Below are 23,986 nucleotides of genomic sequence, written 5' to 3'. Positions count from 1 at the left end.
TACTTAGGTTAGTAGTGTACCATCTCTTGTGCTGCCACCACCTTGGGTCCAAGTTCATTTATTATTATGACTCTTCTGTTATTTTCGGTGAGGTCCATGTGCTTTCTGCCACTCATCAAATTGATGGATTTTCTCCCTTTCATTTTTTTTTTGGATTTTGCTTATTTAAACAACAAAATGCAGTCTAATTAAAAATCTGAGAAAATTAATCAATCCCAGCACTCAGCACCTGCCTGACTCAGAGGGATATATGACAAGCTAAAGGGGTTCTTCATGTAAAATGCTAAGGTTTGTCCATCTGTCACATGATTACTCATGAACTACTTTTTTTTTTTTTTTTTACATTTTATATTAATTCATAGGCACCTTTCTAAACACTCAAGAACACAGAACAATAGATAAAACACACATTATAAACACAACTAAAAAAATACAAAAATTAAAATTAGGCAGAGCAACTACGAGGTGTGGCAGAAAAGTAATGAGACTGGCAACACTGCAAGCGATCTGGCAACCCTGCGCTGTTGTCCTTGATAGAGCACGTGTATCAGTCCCCTCCCATAGCTCAGTGCGAGTTTCAGCTCTTTCCGTTAACTACGTGATTTTTGTGACTGCTATTAGCGAGTTGTGTTTTTGGTTGTGCGTCACGCAAAATGGAACAGCGGAATTTGGAGCAACGTTGTGCCATTAAACGGCAAGTGTGACGTTTGAAAAGTTAAAACAGGCCTATGGAACATTCTTTATCCCGAGCTCAAGTTTTTTGCTGGCACAAATCATTTTTGGAAGGCAGAAAACACGTTGAAGATGAACACCGTTCAGGGAGGACTTCAACTTCGAAAACCAATGAAAACATCAAACATGTGAACACTCTTGTGAGATCAGCACAGCAAAGAAACTGCACTCGTTAAAGTAGTAAATGACTTGCGGGTAAATGCAGACAGAGGCCATTTATCTGTTCTAATCCTCTTAGATCTGAGTGCTGCATTTGACACCATTGATCACAACATTCTTAGAAATCGCCTTAGTCAATGGGTGGGCCTCTCTGGCAGTGTCTTAAATTGGTTTGAATCCTACCTGGCAGGTAGAAAATTCTTTGTGAGTTGTGGTAATCACATCTCAAAGACACATGATATCCGATATGGTGTTCCACAAGGCTCTATCCTGGGTCCGCTGCTCTTCTCAATCTACATGCTTCCATTAGGTCAGATTATCTCAGGTTACAACGTGAGCTACCACAGCTATGCTGACGACACACAGCTGTACTTATCAGTAGCACCTGATGACCCCGATTCTCTCGATACACTAACAGAATGTCTTACTGGTATTTCTGAATGAATGAATAGTAATTTTCTCAAACTAAATAAAGAGAAAACTGAAATCTTAGTAATTGGCAATAATGGATTCAATGAGGTTATCAGAAATAAACTTGATGCACTAGGATTAAAAGTTACGACGGAAGTAAAAAACTTAGGGGTAACCGTTGACTGTAATCTGAATTTTAAATCGCATATTCATCAGACCACTAGGACAGCATTTTTTCACTTAAGAAACATAGCTAAAGTTAGACCTCTTATATCATTGAAAGATGCTGAGAAATTAGTTCACGCTTTTGTTTTCAGTCGACTAGATTACTGTAACGCACTCCTCTCAGGACTACTCAAAAAAGACATAAATCACTTGCAACAAGTGCAGAATGCAGCTGCTAGAATCCTAACTGGGAAAAGAAAATCCGAACACATTTCTCCAGTTTTGATGTCACTACACTGGTTGCCTGTGTCATTCAGGATTGACTTTAAAATACTGCTTATGGTTTATAAAGCCTTAAATAATCTGCTCCATCTTATATATCGGAATGCCTGACACGTTATATTCCAAATCGTAACCTCAGATCTTCAAATGAGTGTCTCCTTAGAATTCCAAAAGCTAAACTTAAAAGAAGTGGTGAGGTGGCCTTCTGCTGCTATGCACTAAAATCTGGAATAGCCTGCCAATAGGAATTCGCCAGGCAAATACAGTAGAGCACTTTAAAACACTGCTGAAAACACATTACTTTAACATGGCCTTCTCATAACTTCACTTTAACTTAATACTGATACTCTGTATGTTCAATTCATCACAATAACTATTCATAGTGGCTCTAAAATCCGTACTGATCCCAACTCTCTCTTCTGTTTCTTTTTCCGGTTTCTTTGTGGTGGCGGCCTGCGCCACCTCCACCTACTCAAAGCATCATGAGGCACCAACATTGATGGACTGAAAGCCAGAAGTCTACGTGACCATCATCATCAGGTCCTTCCATGAAAGCCCTAAATACAAAGAGGACTGTTTGACTTATGTTAGGTAGATTGCCCAGAGGGGACTGGGCGGTCTCATGATCTGGAACCCCTACAGATTTTATTTTTTTTCTCCAGCTTTTGGAGTTTTTTTTTGTTTTTTCTGTCCACCCTGGCCATCAGACCTTACTCTTATTCTATGTTAATTAATGTTGACTTATGTTTATTTTTTATTGTGTCTTCTATTTTTCTGTTAATTTTGTAAAGCACTTTGAGCTACATTTTTTTGTATGAATATGTGCTATATAAATAAATGTTGATCAGACCGTCGTTTAACATTAACATTAAGAATGTTGAGTGAACAATTACAGTGGTGTGAAAAACTATTTGCCCCCTTCCTGATTTCTTATTCTTTTGCATGTTTGTCACACAAAATGTTTCTGATCATCAAACACATTTAACCATTAGTCAAAAATAACACAAGTAAACACAAAATGCAGTTTTAAATGATGGTTTTTATTATTTAGGGTGGAAAAAAAATCCAAACCTACGTGGCCCTGTGTGAAAAAGTAATTGCCCCCTGAACCTAATAACTGGTTGGGCCACCCTTAGCAGCAATAACTGCAATCAAGCGTTTGCGATAACTTGCAATGAGTCTTTTACAGCGCTCTGGAGGAATTTTGGCCCACTCATCTTTGCAGAATTGTTGTAATTCAGCTTTATTTGAGGGTTTTCTAGCATGAACCGCCTTTTTAAGGTCATGCCATAGCACCTCAATTGGATTCAGGTCAGGACTTTGACTAGGCCACTCCAAAGTCTTCATTTTGTTTTCTTCAGCCATTCAGAGGTGGATTTGCTGGTGTGTTTTGGGTCATTGTCCTGTTGCAGCACCCAAGATCGCTTCAGCTTGAGTTGACGAACAGATGGCGGACATTCTCCTTCAGGATTTTTGGTAGACAGTAGAATTCATGGTTCCATCTATCACAGCAAGCCTTCCAGGTCCTGAAGCAGCAAAACAACCCCAGACCATCACACTACCACCACCATATTTTACTGTTAGTATGATGTTCTTTTTCTGAAATGCTGTGTTCCTTTTACGCCAGATGTAACGGACATTTGCCTTCCAAAAGTTCAACTTTTGTCTCATCAGTCCACAAGGTATTTTCCCAAAAGTCTTGGCAATCATTGAGATGTTTCTTAGCAAAATTGAGATGAGCCCTAATGTTCTTTTGCTTAACAGTGGTTTGCGTCTTGGAAATCTGCCATGCAGGCCGTTTTTGCCCAGTCTCTTTCTTATGGTGGAGTCGTGAACACTGACCTTAATTGAGGCAAGTGAGGCCTGCAGTTCTTTAGATGTTGTCCTGGGGTCTTTTGTGACCTCTCGGATGAGTCGTCTCTGCACTCTTGGGGTAATTTTGGTCGGCCGGCCACTCCTGGGAAGGTTCACCACTGTTCCATGTTTTTGCCATTTGTGGATAATGGCTCTCACTGTGGTTCGCTGGAGTCCCAAAGCTTTAGAAATGGCTTTATAACCTTTACCAGACTGATAGATCTCAATTACTTCTGTTCTCATTTGTTCCTCAATTTCTTTGGATCTTGGCATGATGTCTAGCTTTTGAGGTGCTTTTGGTCTACTTCTCTGTGTCAGGCAGCTCCTATTTAAGTGATTTCTTGATTGAAACAGGTGTGGCAGTAATCAGGCCTGGGGTCTACGGAAATTGAACTCAGGTGTGATACACCACAGTTAGGTTATTTTTTAACAAGGGGGCAATTACTTTTTCACACAGGGCCATGTAGGTTTGGATTTTTTTCTCCCTAAATAATAAAAACCATCATTTAAAAACTGCATTTTGTGTTTACTTGTGTTATATTTGACTAATAGTTAAATGTGTTTGATGATCAGAAACATTTTGTGTGACAAACATGCAAAAGAATAAGAAATCAGGAAGGGGGCAAATAGTTTTTCACACCACTGTAAATTTGAACAGATTTACCGTTCATCAAATTTTGACTGAACATTTGCACATGCGAAAGGTCTGTGCCAAAATGGTGCCTCTCCATAACAGAATTTTTGACCTCAAAAGGCATTCCTGTGGTTCCCCAGCCCCCTTATTCACCTGACCTCAGTCCGTGTGACTTTTTCCTTTTTCCTAAACTGAAAAATGTCCTCAAAGGATGTCATTTCGGGACTTTAGAAAACATCCAAAAGAGTCTAGCGGACATGCTGAAGACCATACCGGTTGAAGACTTGCAGCGCTGCTACCAACAGTGGGAACAACGTCTCCATCGGTGTGTAGCTGCCCAAGGGAACTACTTTGAAGGGGATAACATTGATGTTTGAAAAAAATAAAAACTTTGGTAAATAAAAAATCAGTCTCATTACTTTTCTGCCACACCTATAATTAAAGAGAAGTTTAGATTTGAAAAGTGAGAATGAATCAATATTTCTAAGCTCAGATGGTAATGAGTTCCAGAGCAACTGAATGCTGTGCTCCACATGGTGGTAAGACGGGCGAAGGGGACAGTCAAGTGGATGGAGGAAGAGGATCTAAGGGTGCGGGAGGGAATGGCAACATGCAGGAGGTCAGACAGATATGGAGGGGCAAGGTTGTGGATAGCCTTAAAAGTTAACAGAGGAATTTTGAATTTAACTGGAAGCCAGTGAAGCTGCTGCAAAACGGGAGTGATATGGTAAGTAGAGGGGTGATAAAGAGATTTATGAGAAAGACCAAAGAAAAGGGAATTGCAATAATCCAAACAAGAGGCGACAAGGCTATGAACAAGATAGCAGTTGTATGGGGAGTGAGGGAGGGGCGAATACGATTAACATTACGCAGGTGGAAATAAGCAGGTCCGGAGATGTTATTGATGTGGGACTGAAAAGATAAAGTACTACCAAGGATAACACCCAGACTCTTAACCTGTGGAGAAGGGGAAACAGAGGAATTATCAATAACAAATGAAAAATGATCAGTTTTGGATAATGTTGATTTTGTACCAATGAAGAGAACCTCAGTTTTGTCACTATTTAATTTAAGAAAATTTGAAAAAAAAACAGGATTTCATTTCTGTTATGCAGTCAATAAGAGAGGAGGGTGGAAAGGATAAAAAAAGGTTTGCTATTGAGGAAAAGCTGGATGTCATCAGTGTAACAATGGACGTTAATGTTTTATTTATGAAAAATATTGTCGAGGGGAAGGAGGTAAATAATAAAATGGAGGGGCCCCAGGACAGAGCCCATCTGAAGTAACTGCGGTGTGTGGAGATGTGAAAGTATTAAGATGAATGAACTGAGTGCGGCTTAAGAGATAGGATCTGAACCAATCTAGTGCAGTGTGGGTAATGCCAATTGAAGATAATCTATTGAGGAAAGTAGTGTGACAAATAGTGTCAAAGGCTGTACTCAGATCAAGGAGGATGTCAAGGAGTAATTAAACCAGCATAGGCTGCCATAAGGAGGCCATTAGTAATTTTGATAAGAGCCGTTTCTGTACTATGGAGGGGGCGAAAAACCAGACTGGAACTGTTCATACAGATTATTTTGAGATAAATGGGAATGAAGTTAAATAGCCACTATTTTTTCAAGAATTTTGGAAATAAAGGGTAGATTAGAAATAGGACGAACATTACTGAAATTGGTCGGATCAGCACCAGGTGTTTGCAGTATTGGGGTTATTGCAGCAGTTTTAAAAGATGAAGGAACAGTTCCAGTGGTGAATGAGGAGTGAATTATAGCAGAAATAAGAGGAACCAAAGAAGGGAGACAGGCTTTAGCCAGACCTGTGGGGAGGGGGTCCAGTTGACAGGTGGATGGCTTAGACTTGCAGATGAGATCTGAGATTTCTGAGAAAGTAGGAAAATGAATGAGTAGGTGGATGAAATTCAAATGAAGTACTGCAGGAATCCGTACCGAGAGACTGATGTATCCTCTGGATTTTCTCGTTAAAAAATGACATAAGAAAATTGCAAAAGTCAGTTGAATAAAGGTGAGAAGGTAGAGAATCCAGGGGTTGTGTGATATCATTGAGCAGTGAAAACAATGACTTGGTGTTACCTTTATTAGAAGAAATTATGTGAGTATAATAGTTAGATTTTGTTTGAGCAATACAGTCCTTGTAATATAGTATCTGATTTTTACACATCACTTTGTGAACTACTTGGAGTAGAACCCTTGACCTTGGTCTTAATCAAAAGCTTACGATCTGATACATTCTGGACAGTCAAAAAATTTCAAATCATGGCAGCCTCAGAAAAGTAAAGTCACATGGCTGGAAAAAGTGCCATCTGCTGAACGTCTTTACTGTTGTGCAGAAATGTTTATTGTAATAAAAGCTCAATCCTTATAAGCCCATCTATTAATAATCTCCCCTCCCAGGACATGCTACATAAATCTTATGAATTCATAATCGAGTGTAAGTATTGTGTTTATTTATCATCGACCGTGACGAAGAACTCTGTAATAGCAAGAAGGAAAAAGAAGAGCAGCAACATCTGCTAAGTGTCAGGTGCATCATGGAAGGCATTTAATACAGGACCCAGAATTCAAAAAGGAGAAGAAGAGAGAAATGCATGCCAGCAAATGAGCAAAATCATCAATGTGGTCACTGTAAAGCTGTTTTTTCATGGTGAAAACAAAAAAAAAACACTTTCTTGCCAAATGGAAATGTTCAGCTCAATCCAGATGAACTACCTTCATTTGAGGATCAGAGAGCCACATGTTTCCTAGCAATACAATAAAAATGTTAAGCACAGGCCCACAATGCTTACTTTATAATTACAATTAATGGTTTTCAGCTAAATTCTGATTTAAAAAAAAATATCTGATCTGGTCATTTCCTATTTTCTGCTTTTCATTGAAACCTGTGTGCCACTGTAGATAAGGGAGGCATACACACCAAAAATGAGTTGGGGGTACCACCTTGGTAACGCCATATCCTTGAAGTTTGGCAGACGAAGTTCACAACAGAATAGAACTGAGGATGAAGGATGAATGGTGGATTATGTGGTCGGTGGAACATAAGGGGCGGGTCCAGGAGACCGAAAACTGGAAATGACGTCAGCAGTGGAATAGCCATCAGTCAGGTGGTCTGCAGAGGGAGAAAGAGGGAAAGGATTAGAGCACAGCGCCAACGTCTGGCTGGGCAGGTAATCACACTTATGTCTCCCGTGCACAGTAAACACTAAGATCTTAGTTTCAAGTGTTGATGTACACAGAAGTGAATGTGTCCCTAGGTTGCTAATAATGGTGGATCCATATTAAAACTAAGCTTACATTGATGATTGTGTTACGTATGACCAACCAGTTTAGGTTATTTGGCTATTCTAAGATGTCCCATGAATGAGAGTGATATCCTGTACAGGGTGTGACCACACAGGGGCGCTGCTGAGCCCCAAACCACAGACACAGTAATAATCCACACAATATATGAATAAAATAATGGTCTTTTATTCTTCTCAAATTTGCAAACCTTTCTGAAAACATGTTTTCATGCTGTCATTATGGGTTATTAGTGTAGATTGGTGGACAGAAATGTCAAATGTATCAATTTAGAATTGCATGTGTAGGAACTTAGTGAATCCACTGTATGTCATTAAAAGAGTGTTTAAAAAATGGAAATACATGGATTTAAATCATTCTAGCAGCCACTATGAATCTCCAGTTTTGATGCCCATCTACTTCTTTCCTCTGAAATGAGGGATGTCAATCTTAGGTTAGCAGGTTTAGTTATTAGGGTAGTGGTGGGAACAAGTGCATTTTTGAAAAAGACCCCCTAAAATGCAGGAGGTCAGCCTGTCAGGACTCCATTATCCTTTACCCGGCCAGCATGCCTCAGCTAGTCATTAAGTAAGTGGACAGACATAGCCGAGGCCAGGGATGACCTTGAAATTGAGGTGGTCTTAAATCAACTCAGTTTATAGTGTATTTTTACTTTATATAGCAGCTTTTGAAATGACCACCAAACTCAGCACTTCTCATGCATAATAAGCCATGCAACAGACGGTCATGCATGTGTGTCAGAGGGTTACTTTTTAAGGTACTCCCAGGTATGCAATACTACTGCAGGCAGAAAGAGGGCGGTACAGTTCACTGTGTTTGCCACCTCAGCGCTGAGAAACTGGCCAGAGAGGGCAACTGACTCCATCCTTTCTGGTCCCAGGGCTTTAAAAGCCAAGTCACCCAGAAGGAGGCACCTCTTGTTGACTGGAGTGCAGAGGAGATGAAGCTTCTGCAAACCCAGAGAAAAGCGCCTAAAGAAGCCTTGATTTGCAGTGACCCTGTTTTGTTAGAACACCAGAGGACGACATTTTGGTTTATTACCCAGGTGGTGCTTATTTTTCAGTTTGCAGGTAAACTGAGAAAGCCTGGTTGATGCCCTAACATTTATCTTGTCTTTCATCCCGTCATTCCCTGAGATGACCACAAGACCCACATAATCATACAATTTGAGCCCAGGTAGGACAAAAGGGGATGCAGACAACTGAGTGCCATCTGCTGTGCCTCTGGTAACAAAATTATAGTCTTTACCTCCACACATTTAATGTACAAAACTGACAGATTCTCCCTACTAGTACCCTATACTTTATACCACTCGTGTCTGCAAACACCACAGAAAAAAAGAGTATCAGAATGGGCCTATGACAGTTAAGCAAAGGGATGCCTCCTGTCTCTGTCTGTGAACTGTTTCAAACCCCAAAAGGATGGAAGAGGAGGCATAATGACAGGACAGGCAAGGCAGACAATTGCCTGGGGCTCCAAACCAGGAGAGCGCCCCTGAAGACGTCCATTTACATAGGTGCTCATTGCAATTTCAAATCTATAGGAACCCTCCTTGGAGCAAAGCGTTGACAAACTGTGATGACACAGTCAGAAACCTGCCAGTGGCGAGGGTGTGATTGATGAACTTTACTTTTTCAGTAACGTTAAACGTAATCAGCGCTATTTTCATAAACCATGAAAGGGGATTTTCATGTTGTCACACATGAGTAAGTGGCTTTCCCAAGTCTCGTGCACCAAATGTAGTTCCACCCCGGGACATGAGTGGGCGCTGTCATTCATATCTTCTTGCCTTTTATCTGTGGAGCGGAGGATTTTAGAGTCAATGATACCTGAAGGCACACCCACTTCTGTGGCAAGCACCTCCCCTTCCTGGGAATAACCCACATAAACAGCCACAACTAGCCAGAGAATCCAGTCTTGTTAATGGACTTGTATCTGGAAAGACATCAATTTTTTTTTTTAGTGCGCATTATTTCTATAAAAAATGTGAATCCCCAGCTGGTGCCCCAACTTGTCATCTTTTACAATGTCTAGAAACAAAAAGAACAAGAGCACGAGGAAAAGAAGAATCAAGACAGAAGAAAGCAGCAGAAAATCTGTAATGTTGATTCAGATAACTTAATTAGAGGGGGTTTAGAATTGAATTGCAGAATCTGAAGCACAGGAGCATCTCGTACACTCTGAGCAAACCTATGGAGTGTTTTATATCAGCTGAGGAGAACAGTTGATAACTTCTCTGGAGCGAGAAAGAAATGGAATCTGTCAGTAAAACAAAAATTAAAATTGGAATAACTGCAGACATCTGGCTAGAAGAAGAGACCAACTGCCCAAAGTCTGCTGTCCAACTGGCATTGAAAGCTTGAATGCGAGTGTCTCAGATCAAACCAACTGAATTCCAAATGCACAGAAGCAAATTAAATTACCCAGACAAGGATAGACTCAGCACTAAACGTAAACTCAATTTGTCCTGTGCCTGTTGTGTGTCCTGACTCCTGCAGCACATGTAGCTTAGGTTGTAGGCCCACAAGCAGCGATTTTGAAAGTTACAGTAATTCCATTTTTTTTGCTTTATAAATTTCTATTATATGCACATTATTTTTTTTAAATTTGAAATTTTTATTTATTATTTATTGCCAGGTGCACCTTACATGTTTTTGCATTTTATTTACTTTTTTTCTTTTTCAGATTTTTAAACTTTTCTTTGTTGTATTATTTTTAATACAAATTTTGTATTTATTGTGTGGCCTTATCCATCCGTCCATTTCCCAACCCGCTGAATCCGAACATAGGGTCATGGGGGTCTGCTGGAGCCAATCCCAGCCAACACAGGGCACAAGGCAGGAATCCAATCCTGGGCAGGGTGCCAACCTTGTGTGGTCTTAGTACATTAAAAAAATGATTCATGCTTATTAAATTCTCCCAGTTGATGCTATTAATTTAGACCTTGCACTAAAGTAAATGGTAATACATTTTATCATGTCAGGACTCAGCGGAGTGGGGGGGGGCTCGGGGTGGAGGGCCTCATAGAGATTTCTGCCTAGGGTCCTCAGACTCCACAGAATCGCCTGTGGGTAGAAGCCTTCTGATTTTACACTTAAGCAGTGTGGGCCAGGCAGGCACATGGGGATCCTGAATCCTTCAGTTCATAGCCTTTGAGGAGGAGTTTTCTATCAAAATTCCTCGCTTCTCCCAGTTAACACTCTTGCTTGCCTCAAGGCACATTTTTTGGATCTCTCTTCTTGGGCATGCTTTGCCTTGAAATCATTTTAGCGGCAAATTGGTAGAAAGACTTAGCACCCCACCCCACCTCTATCCACTCTCTGCAAACACTGTATAGATGTGCCAAGTGGAAATTCCTGTGCTCATGCTTCCAAGGAATCAGATAACATTGTTAAAGAAACTAGGTGTGTTGTTAAGTTTAATATCACAGAAGATAAGATTATGAAAGGACCTGCAGAAGTAAGAAAAAATGTCTGAAGTTGTGGTTGCACAGAAAGGACCAGGAAATCTGGCTATGACCACATTGCTTGATGGTGGTGGAGGCCTGTTTGCATTTAGTTTTGCATCCCAGGATCCCGTTTCCATAGCCAAGGTCTAATATGCCAGGATCCAACCCACTCTTCCCTGTAGCCTGACTCTCAGCCTTTACCATTCAGATGGTGTGCCCACATGGCATCTCCATGCTGTATTTTGAGACCAACCAGAATATGTAGGTCACTCGGGCACTAGACACTTATGACCAAATACCACCCTTGAACCGCCACCTTATCGTGGTGGAGGGGTTTGCGTGTCCCAATGATCCTAGGAGCTATGTTGTCCGGGGCTTTATGCCTGGTAGAACCACCCAAGGCAAACTGGTCCTAGGTGAGGGATGAGACAAAGAGCGGTTCAATAAACCTCTAATAAAGAATAAAAACCTTGGACGACGTTTTCCCTTGCCGGACGGGTCACGGGCCCCCTCTGGAGCCAGGCCTGGAGGTGGGGCTCGATGGCAAGCGCCTGGTGGCCGGGCCTGCACCCATGGGGCTCGGCGGGCACAGCCAAGAGGTAACGTGGGTCCTCCTCCCGATGGGCTCACCACCTATGGGAGGGGCCAAGGAGGTTGGGTGCTGTGTGAGTTGGGTGGTGGCCGAAAGCGGGGACCTTGGCGGTCTGATCCTCGGCTACAGAAACTGGCTCTTGGGACGTGGAATGTCACCTCTCTGAAGGGGAAGGAGCCTGAGCTAGTGCGCGAGGTCAGAGGTTCGGCTAGATATAGTGGACTCACCTCGACGCACAGCTTGGACTCTGGAACCAATCTCCTTGAGAGGGGCTGGACTCTCTACCACTCTGGAGTTGCCCCCGGTGAGAGGCGCCGAGCAGGTGTGGGCATACTTATTGCCCCACTGGAGCCTGTGCATTGGGGTTTACCCGGTGGACGAGAGGGTGGCCTCCCTCCCCCGGGTGGGGAAGGGTCCTGACTGTTGTTTGTGCGTATCGCGAACAGCAGTTTGGAGTATCCACCCTTTTGGAGTCTCTGGAGGGTTGCTAGAGGGCATACCTTCTGGGGATTCCCGTTTTGCTGGGAGACTTCAATGCTCACGTGGGCAATGACAGTGAGACCTGGAAGGGCGTGATTGGGAGGAATGGCCCCCCCGATCTGAACCCGAGCGGTGTTTTGTTATTGGACTTCTGTGCTCGTCATGGATTGTCCATAACGAACACCATGTTCAAGCATAAGGGTGTTCATATGTGCACTTGGCACCAGGACACCCTAGGCCTCAGGTCGATGATCGACTTTGTGGTCGGTCGCCGGACTTGCGGCCATATGTCTTGGACACTCGGGTGAAGAGAGGGGGAGCTGTCAACTGATCACCACCTGGTGGTGAGTTGGCTTCGATGGTGGGGAAGATGCGGTCAGACCTGGTAGGCCCAAGCGTGTTGTGAGGGTCTGCTGGGAGCGGCTGGCAGAGTCCCCTGTCAGAAGTAGCTTCAACTCCCACCTCCGGCAGAACTTCAACCACGCCCCGAGGGAGGTGGGGACATTGAGTCGAATGGGCCATGTTCCGTGCCTCTATTGTTGAGGCGGCTGACCGGAGCTGTGGCCGCAAGGTGGTCGGTGCCTGTCGTGGCGGCAATCCCGAACCCGTTGGTGGACACCGCGTGAGGGATGCCGTCAAGCTGAAGAAGGAGTCCTATAGGACTTTTTGTCCTGTGGGTCTCTGGAGGCAGCTGATAGGTACCGCAGGCCAAGCGAACGCGGCCGGTTGTTGCTGAGGCAAAACTCGGGCATGGGAGGAGTTTGAGAGGCCATGGAGAACGACTTTGGACGGCTTCGAGGAGATTCTGGTCCACCGTCCGGCGTCTCAGGAGGGAAGCAGTGCAGTGTCAACACCGTATATGGTGGGGATGGTGCCTGCTGACCTCACTTCGGGACGTTATGGGTCGGTGGGAGGAGTACTTCAAGACCTCCTCAATCCCACTAACATGCCTTCCAATGAGGAAGCAGAGCCTGGGGACTCTGAGGTGGGCTCTCCCATCTCTGGGACTGAAGTCACCGAGGTGGTCAAAAACTCCTTGGTGGCAGGGCCCGGGGTGGATGAGATCGCCGAGTTCCTTAAGGCTCTGGATGTTGTAGGACTGTCTTGGTTGACACGTCTCTGCAACATCGCATGGACATCGGGACAGTGCCTCTGGATTGGCAGACCGGGTGGTGGTCCCCTCTTTAAAAGGGGACGGAGGGTGTGTTCCAACTATAGAGGGATCACACTCCTCAGCCTCCCTGGAAAAGTCTATTCGGGGTTCTGGAGAGGAGGGTCCGTCGGATAGTGAACCTCGGATTCAGGAGGAACAGTGTGGTTTTAGTCCTGGTCGGAACAGTGGACCAGCTCTTCACCCTTAGCAGAGTCCTGGAGGGTGCATGGGAGTTTGCCCGACCGGTCTACATGTGTTTTGTGGACTTGGAAAAGGCATTCGACCGTGTCCCTCGGGAATCCTGTGGGGGTGCTCGGGAGTATGGGGTACGGACCCCTGATAAGAGCTGTTCGGTCTCTGTACAACCGTGTCAGAGCTTGGTCCGCATTGCGGCAGTAAGTCGAGCCCGTTTCCAGTGAGAGTTGGACTCCGCCAGGGCTGCCCTTTGTCACCGATTCTGTTCATAACTTTTATGGACAGAATTTCTAGGCGCAGCCAGGGTGTTGAAGGGGTCGGTTTGGTGGACTCAGGATTGGGTCACTGCTTTTGCAGATGATGTTGTCCTGTTTGCTTCATCAGGCCGTGATCTTCAGCTCTCTCTGGATCGGTTCGCAGCTGAGTGTGAAGCGGCTGGGATGAGAATCAGCACCTCCAAATCCGAGCATGGTCCTCAGCCGGAAAAGGGTGGAGTGCCCTCTCAGGGTTGGGGAGAGATCCTGCCCCAAGTGGAGGAGTTCAAGTATCTCGGGGTCTTGTTCACGAGTGAGGGAAGAATGGAGCGTGAGATCGACAGGCGGATCGGTGCGGCATCCGCAGTGATGCGGGCTCTGCATCGGTCTGTCGTGGTGAAAAAGGAGCTGAGCCGTAAGGCAAAGCTCTCAATTTACCAGTCGATCTACGCTCCTACCCTCACCTATGGTCATGAGCTATGGGTAGTGACCGAAAGAACGAGATTGCGAATACAAGCGGCTGAAATGAGTTTCCTCCGCAGGGTGTCTGGGCTTTCCCTTAAAGATAGGGTGAGGAGCTCAGTCATCTGGGAGGGGCTCAGAGTAGAGCCGCTGCTCCTCCGCATCGAGAGGAGTCAGATGAGGTGGCTCGGGCATCTGATCAGGATGCCTCCTGGACGCCTCCCTGGTGAGGTGTTCCGGGCACATCCAACCGGGAGGAGGCCCCGGGGAAGACCCAGGACACGCTGGAGGGACTATGTCTCCGGCTGGCCTGGGAACGCCTTTGGGATTCTCCCGGAAGAGCTGGAAGAAGTGGCCGGGGAGAGGGAAGTCTGGGCCTCTCTGCTTAAGCTGCTGCCCCCGCGACCCGACCTCGGATAAGCGGAAGAGGATGGATGGATGGATGGCATGGTGGGTCCTGGTTTCCCTACTTCAGATTTTAAGTGAAAGGTGCTCAGGCATTAGGCACTTATGAGCAAATACCACCCTTAGGCCTGGTGGGTCCTGTTGTCCCTACTTCAGGTACTAGGTGAAGTTCTTTTAGGTTGATGTAAACAATATTATGAGCGTCATGTTTTTTGATTGTTTTTCTGACGTCTCTATCTACCTGAAGTAAAAAAAAAGTTCAAGTTCCTCAGTCTCTTGTGGAAAAATTAGGGATGGAGATGATCCTGACACTGACCAGGGAATACATGAAAGTATTTTGGACTCTGATGAGGAAACTTGATCTATGTCCTCAGGCAAAGCCTTCAATTTAGCCTCCATCCCCATCCTCACCAAAGGTCATAAGCTCCGAGAAGTTATGGAAAGAATGAGAAGACAATTATAAGCAGACAAAAAGAGGTTCCAATGGATGGTTGCCTAACTTTTCTTCACTCTTCATGTCAGATCTCCATTATGGGAGAAGCTTGGATCAGAGGCATAGCCAGAAATAGATATTAGGGTGGGCTTATATAAAAATGCGTGTGCTAGTTTTTAGTAGAATATTTAAGGGGACTTTTACAACAAATGCCTCTATTCACACTGTGGTACATTCACATAACTAAATTATTAGGACCATGCAAAAGTTGAGCAAAAATTATGAAGGCAATCAAATGTTGTTGTGCCACAGCGGGCATACACACAAATCAGTCCGTACCTGTCCTACATTCGATACATTTGAATTGTTCATACCATTTTGCAATGAAACATTGAGCCTTTCCCGTTATTGTAGTTGTCAGAAACGATTGCAGATTAGGTTAAGTGGCTTGTTGGTCAATGGCTGACAAATCTTTTGGTGATTCTGTCACAGCACACTTGTCTTTTGGGGCAGCTAAAGCCAGAGTCTCCTCAGATGAAGACGCAAATGAAATGTTTGCTTCTGTCATTTTCTCAGCTGAACACTGTTGCATTTTGTGTGTCTCATTTGTGCCCGGGCATTCCTCTTCATCTAAACGAGGCTTTTTGAAAAACCTTGATATATCCGTTTGTTTTGCCATGTCAGAAATAATCCCTCAAAATAAAAAACTATCTCTTGGTGTTTGTCGAAAATACTCAATTAAGCAACTTAAGGTTTTGTTAATTGTCTAATGACTACTACCAATCAGGTTACACATTAGAAAAATCAAGATGAGAACAGGAAATTCAGTCCAACAAAGCTTGCCAGTCCTATCCACTTATTTCTTCAAAAAAAACATCAAGTCGAGTTTTGAAATTCCCTAAAGTCTTACTGTCTACCACACTACTTGGTCGCTTATTCCAAGTGTCTATCATTCTTTGTATAAAGGAAAACTTCCTAATGTTTGTGTGAAATTTCCTCTTAACAAGTTTCCAACTGTGTCTCTGTGTTCTTGATGAACCAATTTTAAAGTCACCGTCTCGATCCACTGGACTAATTCCCTTCATAATTTTAAACATTTCAGTCAGGTCACCTCTTAAACTTCTTTTGCTTAAACTGTAAAGGCTCAGCTCTTTTAATCTTTCCTCCTAACTCATCCCCTGTAGCCCTGGACTCAGCCTAGTTGCTCTTCTCTGGACCTTTTCTAGCCCTGCTGTGTCCTTATTGTAGCCTGGAGACCAAAATTGCACCCAGTACTCCAGATGAGGCCTCACCAGTGAGTTATAAAACTTGAGCAGAATCTCCTTGGACTTGTACACCACAAATCAGGGAGCTATATAACCTAACATTCTGTTAGCCTTCTTAATGGCTTCTGAACACTGTTGGGAAGTTGATAGCGTAGAGTCCACTATGACTCCTAAGTCCTTCTCGTAAGATGTACTCTCGATTTTTACTTCCTATGTGTAATACTTTACATTTACTGACATTACATTTCATCTGCCACACATCTGCCCAAGCCTGTATGCTATCCAAGTCTTTCTGTAATGATATAACAGATTCCAAATTATCTGCTAATCCACCTATTTTGGTATCATCTGCAAACTTAACCAGCTTGTTAATTATATTCTTATCTAAATCATTTATATATACTGTATTAAAATAGCAGCAGCCCCAGCACTGACCCCTGCTGGTCACCACTCTTAACATCGGCCAGTTCTGATGAGGTTCCTCACACCATCACCCTCTGCTTCCTGTGTCTGAGCCAATTCTGCACCCATCTAAAAACATCACCCTGAACTCCCACTTCTTTTAACTTGATGCCCACCCTCTCATGTGGCACCTTATCAAATGCTTTCTGAAAGTCCAGATAAATAATATCATAAGCTCCACTTTGGTTGTATCCTTTTGTTGCCTCCTCATAGAATTCCAGCATGTTAGTAAAACATGACCTCCCTCATCTGAACCCATGCTGACTGTTCCTAATAACTCCTGTCCTTGCCAGGTGCTGCTCAATCTTATCCTTAATAATTTACTTCCATTAATTTTCCTGTGATGTTAAGCATGTTAAGCTTACTGGCCTATAGTTGCTATATAACATATACCATAACACCACCCCATTTATTTATATATTGAAAATTCAGTAAACCAATGGGATTTGACATTCCACTTCAAAAACGAAGGAAAGATAAAATAACAAACACCCAATCAATTACAAAATTTAATGGAAGATTTCATATACTGTACAATGAACTGATTGGCTGGGCCTATGGCCAATCACCAGGCCGACCCTTCCCTGCGCCAGTACCTTGGATTTGAAACACTTATTCTCCAGATCAGGTGGAGCCAGTTAAAGTGGCTTAGGCAAGTAGTTAGGATGCTCCTTTGTATTAGATATATCCTGTAAATGGTGACCCAAGGGTGGAACCAGGATAGGAAGCCAGGAGGAGCTGAATGAAAGTGGCTGAGGACAGAGTGGCTTGGTCTGTCTCCATCGGGTTATTATCACTGCACAGCACAGCAGAACCCGACCTTGGGTGGGGCACCAGTCCAGTACTACTCTCTGTCATTCTTTCCCAGACATGGGTACATAAAATTTGATAAAACCGATTAGTTTAGTTGCCTGTAAAACTAGAATTTATGTGAGTGTAATAAACGAATAGATAAATGGATGGGTGCAGGTTAGGGTTAGGCTTTGGGTTAGTCTGTAAACATATCAACATACTTTTTTATAATAAGGTGGTGCGGTGTTTTGCAATTCAGAGCTCCAGGAGAGGTGTTTTGAGTCCAAAGCCCATGTCCGACTCTATCATTTAGATGAACTAGGTGGTCACCTAAGGCAGCCATATATATTTGAGTTGTGGCATTATTTTAAACAATGCAGACCCTGACTTATGAACACTCGGACTCAATACAACTGTCCGACTCCCATTACTCCTATTACGAAGGCTGATTAAGAATTAATGAGACCATCCATGTTTCTCTTTCAGGGAGGTAGACATGGAAATGCTGTGCAGAAGTTTGAGAATGACATACATCGATGTGCATGAACCTGCTGTTGCATTACTGTATTCTTCAGCGTTCTGTCACAGCAACAAGAATCGCCTTGTACTTAGAATCATGGCATATGAAGAAGACATTCCTGTGAGAGTATGTCAGAGGTGTGTGATTGAATTATTTTGCATTAAGCTTGGCAAGACTGGTAATGAAACTCTTGAAATGCTACAGCAAGCATGTGGTGAAGCAGTTTAAGGTTGGCAACATGTGAGTGAACGACTAGGTGCATTTGTGGAGGCCATCCACGACGGTTACGGATGTCAACATTGCCAATGCTAACGAACTGTTAGTAGAAGACAGAAGGCTGACACGTCACAATCGAGTTTAAGAAATCAAGAATCCTCTCCAACATTTGCGCAGTGATCTTGCAGAGGAACAACTTTCTGCAAAATTTAATCGCACATATCTCTGCCATACTCTCACAGGAACATCTTCATCTGCAATGACCACACATACAAGGTGCTTCCACTCGCTGTGACAGAACACTGAAGAATATGGGGGTCCAAATGCAGCTTCACACATATCGATGTATGCCGTTCACAAACACCTGCACAACATTCCCACATCTACCTCCCTGAATGAAAAACTATGACAGTCTCATTACTTTTCAACCAGTCCTCATATATTGTTTTATATTATTTTCATGTACCAGCGATGATTGGCCTTAACGTCTCATTTGACCTACTTGAGCTCATTTATGCTGGTTTTCCTAATCCCAGGACGCATCACACTTGCTATTCCATGACTCTCTTCTATGCTGTACCTCCTTAATTCTTTATTTTCTTCAGGTGCAAGTTCATAGTTTTAGTTTTGTTTTAGTATGGGTTTCCTTTGCCCACAAGCATAATAGATGATTAATACAATTTCTATGCATGACAACAACTGAAATCAATCGCAGTTAATGCCATCTATAACATAAAAATACAGACAACTGTTGTTAAATCTTGTAATACGCTTAGGCTAAGTATAACAAATATTATGAAATATATAACTTGCTTCATTACAAAAACTAGATGTGCTACAGAAAAACTAAACACAGACTTGAAATTAGCATGAAAAACACTTCAAAACCCACACAAAATTATCTCTGATGAAAATGACCTGTTGACCTGTGTGATTATAATGTGTTACATTTCAGTGCATTCTTACAGTTAGGAACTCTGATATGACAGGATCTCTGCATGATGACAAATCTGGCAAGTTAACTTTATTGAACCAACTTTAGGTTTCTATTTCACAAAACAACCTTCAGCTTTTGAAGAGCATCGTCACCAAAATTTAAAAGTACATAAATTTAATGCATCTCTTTTTTTAAGCCCTTATATTGTTGAATGGCTTAGATGAAACAAGTGAGTTAGAGGGGTGGGGTGATGCTGTATTGCTGCTTAATCCGGCAGCCCAAGCGTTCCATGTTAACTTAACAACACATTGTTTATTGTCTTTAGTTAAGTGAGATTTGTTGTTTTTTCCGCCACAGTTCAAGCTGCAGTATCGATTACAGTGTGTATGTACGATTTAAAACTATTTACAAGAGGCAAAGTATATTGTCACAGTTTCAGTCCCACGCAGTAAAGAGGCTTGCTTAGAACTCTATTCTACGGACAAGGAATATGGAGTATTTATATTTGGATCTTCGTATAGTGGAAATGTTTTTCAGCAAAAGTTACACTTTAACGTTGAGTGGCGGTCTGTATATTTAAAAAAAAAAGCAGAGACGTGACCAAGTAATAAATCAGAAACATTTCGCGGGTAATATTAATGACTCTCCGCATGTTTCATCTATTGATATTTGTGTGGGGGTCGCTCTTTAGAGTAAACACAACAAATAGAAAAACGAAAGAAATATTATTACATTATTAAACTACACTATTTTATATTACCGTTTACATTGATTTTGTCTTTTATATTTACAGTTTACTTAATATTCAAATGAAAATAATGTTTTTAACAGTACTTCTCCCACTCCATTTTCACTGTGGTTTCACCCACCGTGGCGCGAAGCCATTGGCAGCACGCGGCGACCACATCTTCCCAAACACCACAGCGCGTATGCTGAGACGTAACGGGGAATTACCTGCACGGCTTGGTTCTTTGTGTATATTTAATATTTACGTTATATAGATAACAACTGTGTCTCTTTTGAGAATTACTGTATTTTTATGTTAGTTTGTCTTGGTGTCCACTACTACTGCAGCATACAGCGAGTCTTATCTCAGGAGAAGGCCCAGCATAATTCAAGTTACCATATCTGCCGGCAACCTAAAATGAGCAGGTAAAGTTTTCGTGTTTGTTTGCTGTGTTGCATGCATATTATGATATGGTCGTTAGCACATAATGTGGACTAATTCTATCGTTAGGGGTATGCGGCGTCCACTGCGACTACTTCCTGGCAAAAACAGCCGTGCAAATTCTTCACGGAGAGTGCGTCCGGCTTCACTTGATACCGAGATTTGCCACCTACCCAGCTAGCTTAATCCGTGTGCATTTTCACTTGACCATATTTTTTTATCTGCTTGTCTAACGCGGGAGCTTTCCGATTAAGATCTCGCTTTGGTATATTCAAGGTTGTTATTTGTAGATCTGTTTTCAGTAGAAAATGGTCGCGCACCTTTATAGAGTTTGCGAGTTAGCTGCTGGTTGTAAAATGAGGATAGAAAAACTCAGTAAATGGTGGCATATGTCATTGCTCAGAAGTAAAAAAAATCGCAAATATTGTCGATAAAATCTAATAGACTGAAAAGCCCATATACTGTACAGTGACAGGAAGTGACTGCATCGCTGAACTGTAAACCACAAGACTGCCGTTATAGGCTCAGTACTTTGGACTCCTGTGGTTCAAGACGTGTCCCGATCAGGGCTTGTCTGGCAGAAATTGAATTCGTACTTTATATGTAAAGCGGAATGGTGAGGTGTTTACTAAGGGCATATAAAACTACAACGGTCAGAGCTCCACCACCTTTGTTGTATGACCCCTAATGGAATCTCTTAACCTGCCAGTCAGCCTTTGCAGATAGAGAGATATATATATATATATATATATATATATATATATATATATATATATATATATATATATATATATATAGAGAGAGAGAGAGAGAGAGAGAGAGAGAGAGATATATATATATTTTTTTTTTTTTTTACTTGACCTCCTGTGATTTTGTTTACCTAAGAAACACGTCACATACAGTTATATAACTATATGGGAACTTTTTTTCCTGCAACTGCTTGCCCCGAGAGGCAAGGAGTATAATCGAGTCTTTGTTAAACGGAAATATGTTCATAATTTTGTGACATTAGTCAATTACAATTTTATTTTACGCTGAAGTGGATGTACAGTCCAATTGAAATTGACTTGACTTGAACTAGACAGTTGCACAAAAAACTGCAGTGAATGCCCAATAGTCTTTTTTCATAGAAACAAGCAGGCTTTTGTTTATTTAAAACGAGTTTCACTCCGGGTGTCTTCCAGGAAGGACACGTTTTAGATTTTTTTTTTACCTTTGGGCGAGTAAACAAATCTTTTTCGGTATGAGTCAGATGAAGAAATAGTGATTTATTGTGCATTACATGCGCACGGTAACTTTGTTCGCAGGGCTTCTGTTTATGTATTTTTTACTTTTTGTTGCAAACCCCGCGTTTTAGGCTTTTGTTGGTCAGCAGTCATGTTGGATTGTTTTGTCCGAAAAAAGTGTCACTGCTGTAACGACAGTTTTACTGTACCTTGGTTTAGTCTTCTTTGGATCAACTTCGGGAAGGCATTGGACAGACTCAGTTACCAAAGGTATATCGACAAATTACTTAACGATGTATGCTATCAGAGTTGTATTTAAAACGTGGGCGGGGCGAGTGAGAGTGCATGCGCGGAAAGGTTTCTGTTGTGTAAGCGCCGCGTGCACGTGCGTGTGTCTCATTGTTGCGGAGTGATCCAAACTGATGTGCAGAGAATGGTTTTAAGAGACGTAATGCTTTCACCTGTTAAGATTCAATCCATTCCCACTAACTTGCTTATTTTAAAATCCCTATTGCTTCTATCAGTAGCACCTAGAAAGACACAAACTATCAATTAATACACCAACTCAGCCACACTACAGCACATGGTTAAATCGGGTCAAACCATTATAAACTATTGTATATGTTAGTCTTTTGAGATTTATGAGAAGGTTCCAAATACAGACATGGCTGAATGAGGCAACGAAACGAGGCTCAGTCGGTTCCATGAACGTTAATTGTTTCTCGTTAATTGAAAACGGGCTTGTGCCAACCACTTATGCGCGCACTCGTGAAATTTTAAACAGCCCTGACCAGTAGCCTTCGATGACCTCTGTAAGGGCTCAAAAAGCACAAAGGACAGTGCAGTGGAGTACCTTATGACTTAAGTGTGAAGATGATGGGATGTATTATGTGAGGGGTACCTTTGAAAAGTTTACAGCTTTGTTTAACTGCTGCACTACAAGAAACGAACATGTAACCGTGTAATTCCTTTTGAATTGGAAATTTGATTAATGTTGTAGTTTTGTGAACGTCAGACTTCCAACGTTTAAAACAGATTTCAGTAGCAATATGTATCGCATTTAATAACAAAGTGAACATTATATACAAGAACATACTTAAGAATTACTAGAATATACATTTATATGAGGATAAAGTGAGTTAAAAAAAACAGATCGATGCAAGCAAATATCGCGCATTTAACAACTAAAAAGAGAGCTCAGATTGTGGCACTTTTGCAATGCCCAATGTCGGTTCTGCTGAAGCAGTTTGCCCTACCTAATCGGAATGGTTGATTGCCATACAAGTCAGTGTCATTTAGAAGGAGGAACCTACACTTTGATGTTGTGAATGATTTGAAGCTCAAAGTGATCTTGGCTGTGCCATTATTCACACGTTAGTGCAAGCTACTATGCTTATGATGTTTGGGAAGCCTAAATGACATTATCTAGTGTCTCTGATACATCTTTGGATAAATGCATTTTGCATAGATTGACTTACCAGAAAAATCAAATTGAAACAAAAGGTTCACACGATGGTCAGGCTTTTGCTGCGATGAGTTGACTTCTCAATGTGAGGCTTCAATTAATTGCATATACAGTCATCAGGAAATGCCAAGGGGTCATTCGTTCGTTCGTTCGTTCGTTCATTCATTGGATTTTCAAAGAATGGCCACACTACAGTTATAGAAGGCAAACTGGCTTTTTCCTAAATTAAATGTAATCACAAATGTTTGTGTGAAAATCACCAGTACTAGTGCCAGGCCATACTTGGTCATTTTTTATAACAAGTGTTTCCATTTTACTTGCAGATCCTCCGTTACAAAACAGTTTGTATTTTTGATATCTTCCTAGCTACAAATGGTCTATTATAAAAATAATAAGAGGCAAAATGTTATTAATATTAAGGTGTTTAGTTGAATTAAATGTATTATTCTTTATTATCTTGTATATAAATGTCTACGCATGGAAGTGTGTGTGTGTCTGTCTGGCCTGGAAGTGAGAGATGGAGTTGGGCTAAGGGCTCCGCAAGCAAGGGTACGCAAGTGAGGCCAGCAGGTCGACAAAACAAAACCTCCGAAGAAAGTCGGTCGCTTAGCCGCTAATGCACAGACGATGTTAACATGTCGCCAAAATGAGATCTCCTAGGAGAGAGATGCCCAGAGTAGTTCCTTTCAATTACATGACATCTTTAAATTTCAATCTTTTTATTTTTATTTTTATTTTTTTTCCTGACGATTTCAGCAGTTTGTAGGACCCACATGTTTTTTACAGCACAGGCTTACACAGCTAGTATGAAATATACATTCAAATACTGTCATGACCTATATCATAAATGACTTTCATTTTAATCATTATGTGTGCTGGTAGTTTAAATGATCTCCGTAGTACTTGAGGACAGCTGCACATAATGGAAGGTCTCAAAGTCTGGCATTTTATTTTTATGCATT

The 23,986-nt window shown here is 42.2% G+C and overlaps 1 protein-coding gene and 1 long non-coding RNA gene across 3 annotated transcripts in view; one reads left to right on the top strand and one right to left on the bottom strand.

Moving 5' to 3' along the window:
- Positions 1 to 6,792: 6,792 nt before the first annotated feature.
- LOC120516108 lies at positions 6,793 to 21,854 on the bottom strand. The gene is made up of 3 exons (XR_005630780.1): positions 21,769 to 21,854; positions 7,169 to 7,360; positions 6,793 to 6,995 (listed from the first exon to the last, which is right to left on the bottom strand). It is a non-coding gene; the product is annotated as an uncharacterized LOC120516108 (long non-coding RNA).
- Positions 21,562 to 23,986, top strand: part of hells (helicase, lymphoid specific) — a 27,222-nt gene continuing 24,797 nt past the window's right edge. The window contains exon 1 of one of the 2 annotated variants that reach the window (XM_039737533.1): positions 21,562 to 21,829. In XM_039737533.1, coding sequence (XP_039593467.1) covers positions 21,711 to 21,829 — 119 coding nt within the window. In that variant the 5' untranslated portion in view covers positions 21,562 to 21,710. The remainder of the gene's footprint in view (positions 21,830 to 23,986) is intronic. The other variant, XM_039737541.1, reaches the window with a different exon arrangement.

Source organism: Polypterus senegalus, chromosome 1, assembly GCF_016835505.1.
Source record: "Polypterus senegalus isolate Bchr_013 chromosome 1, ASM1683550v1, whole genome shotgun sequence".
Classification (NCBI taxonomy): Eukaryota; Metazoa; Chordata; class Cladistia; order Polypteriformes; family Polypteridae; genus Polypterus; species Polypterus senegalus.
Note: the sequence above shows the minus strand (reverse complement) of the source record. Positions and strands in the feature narration are given on the sequence as shown.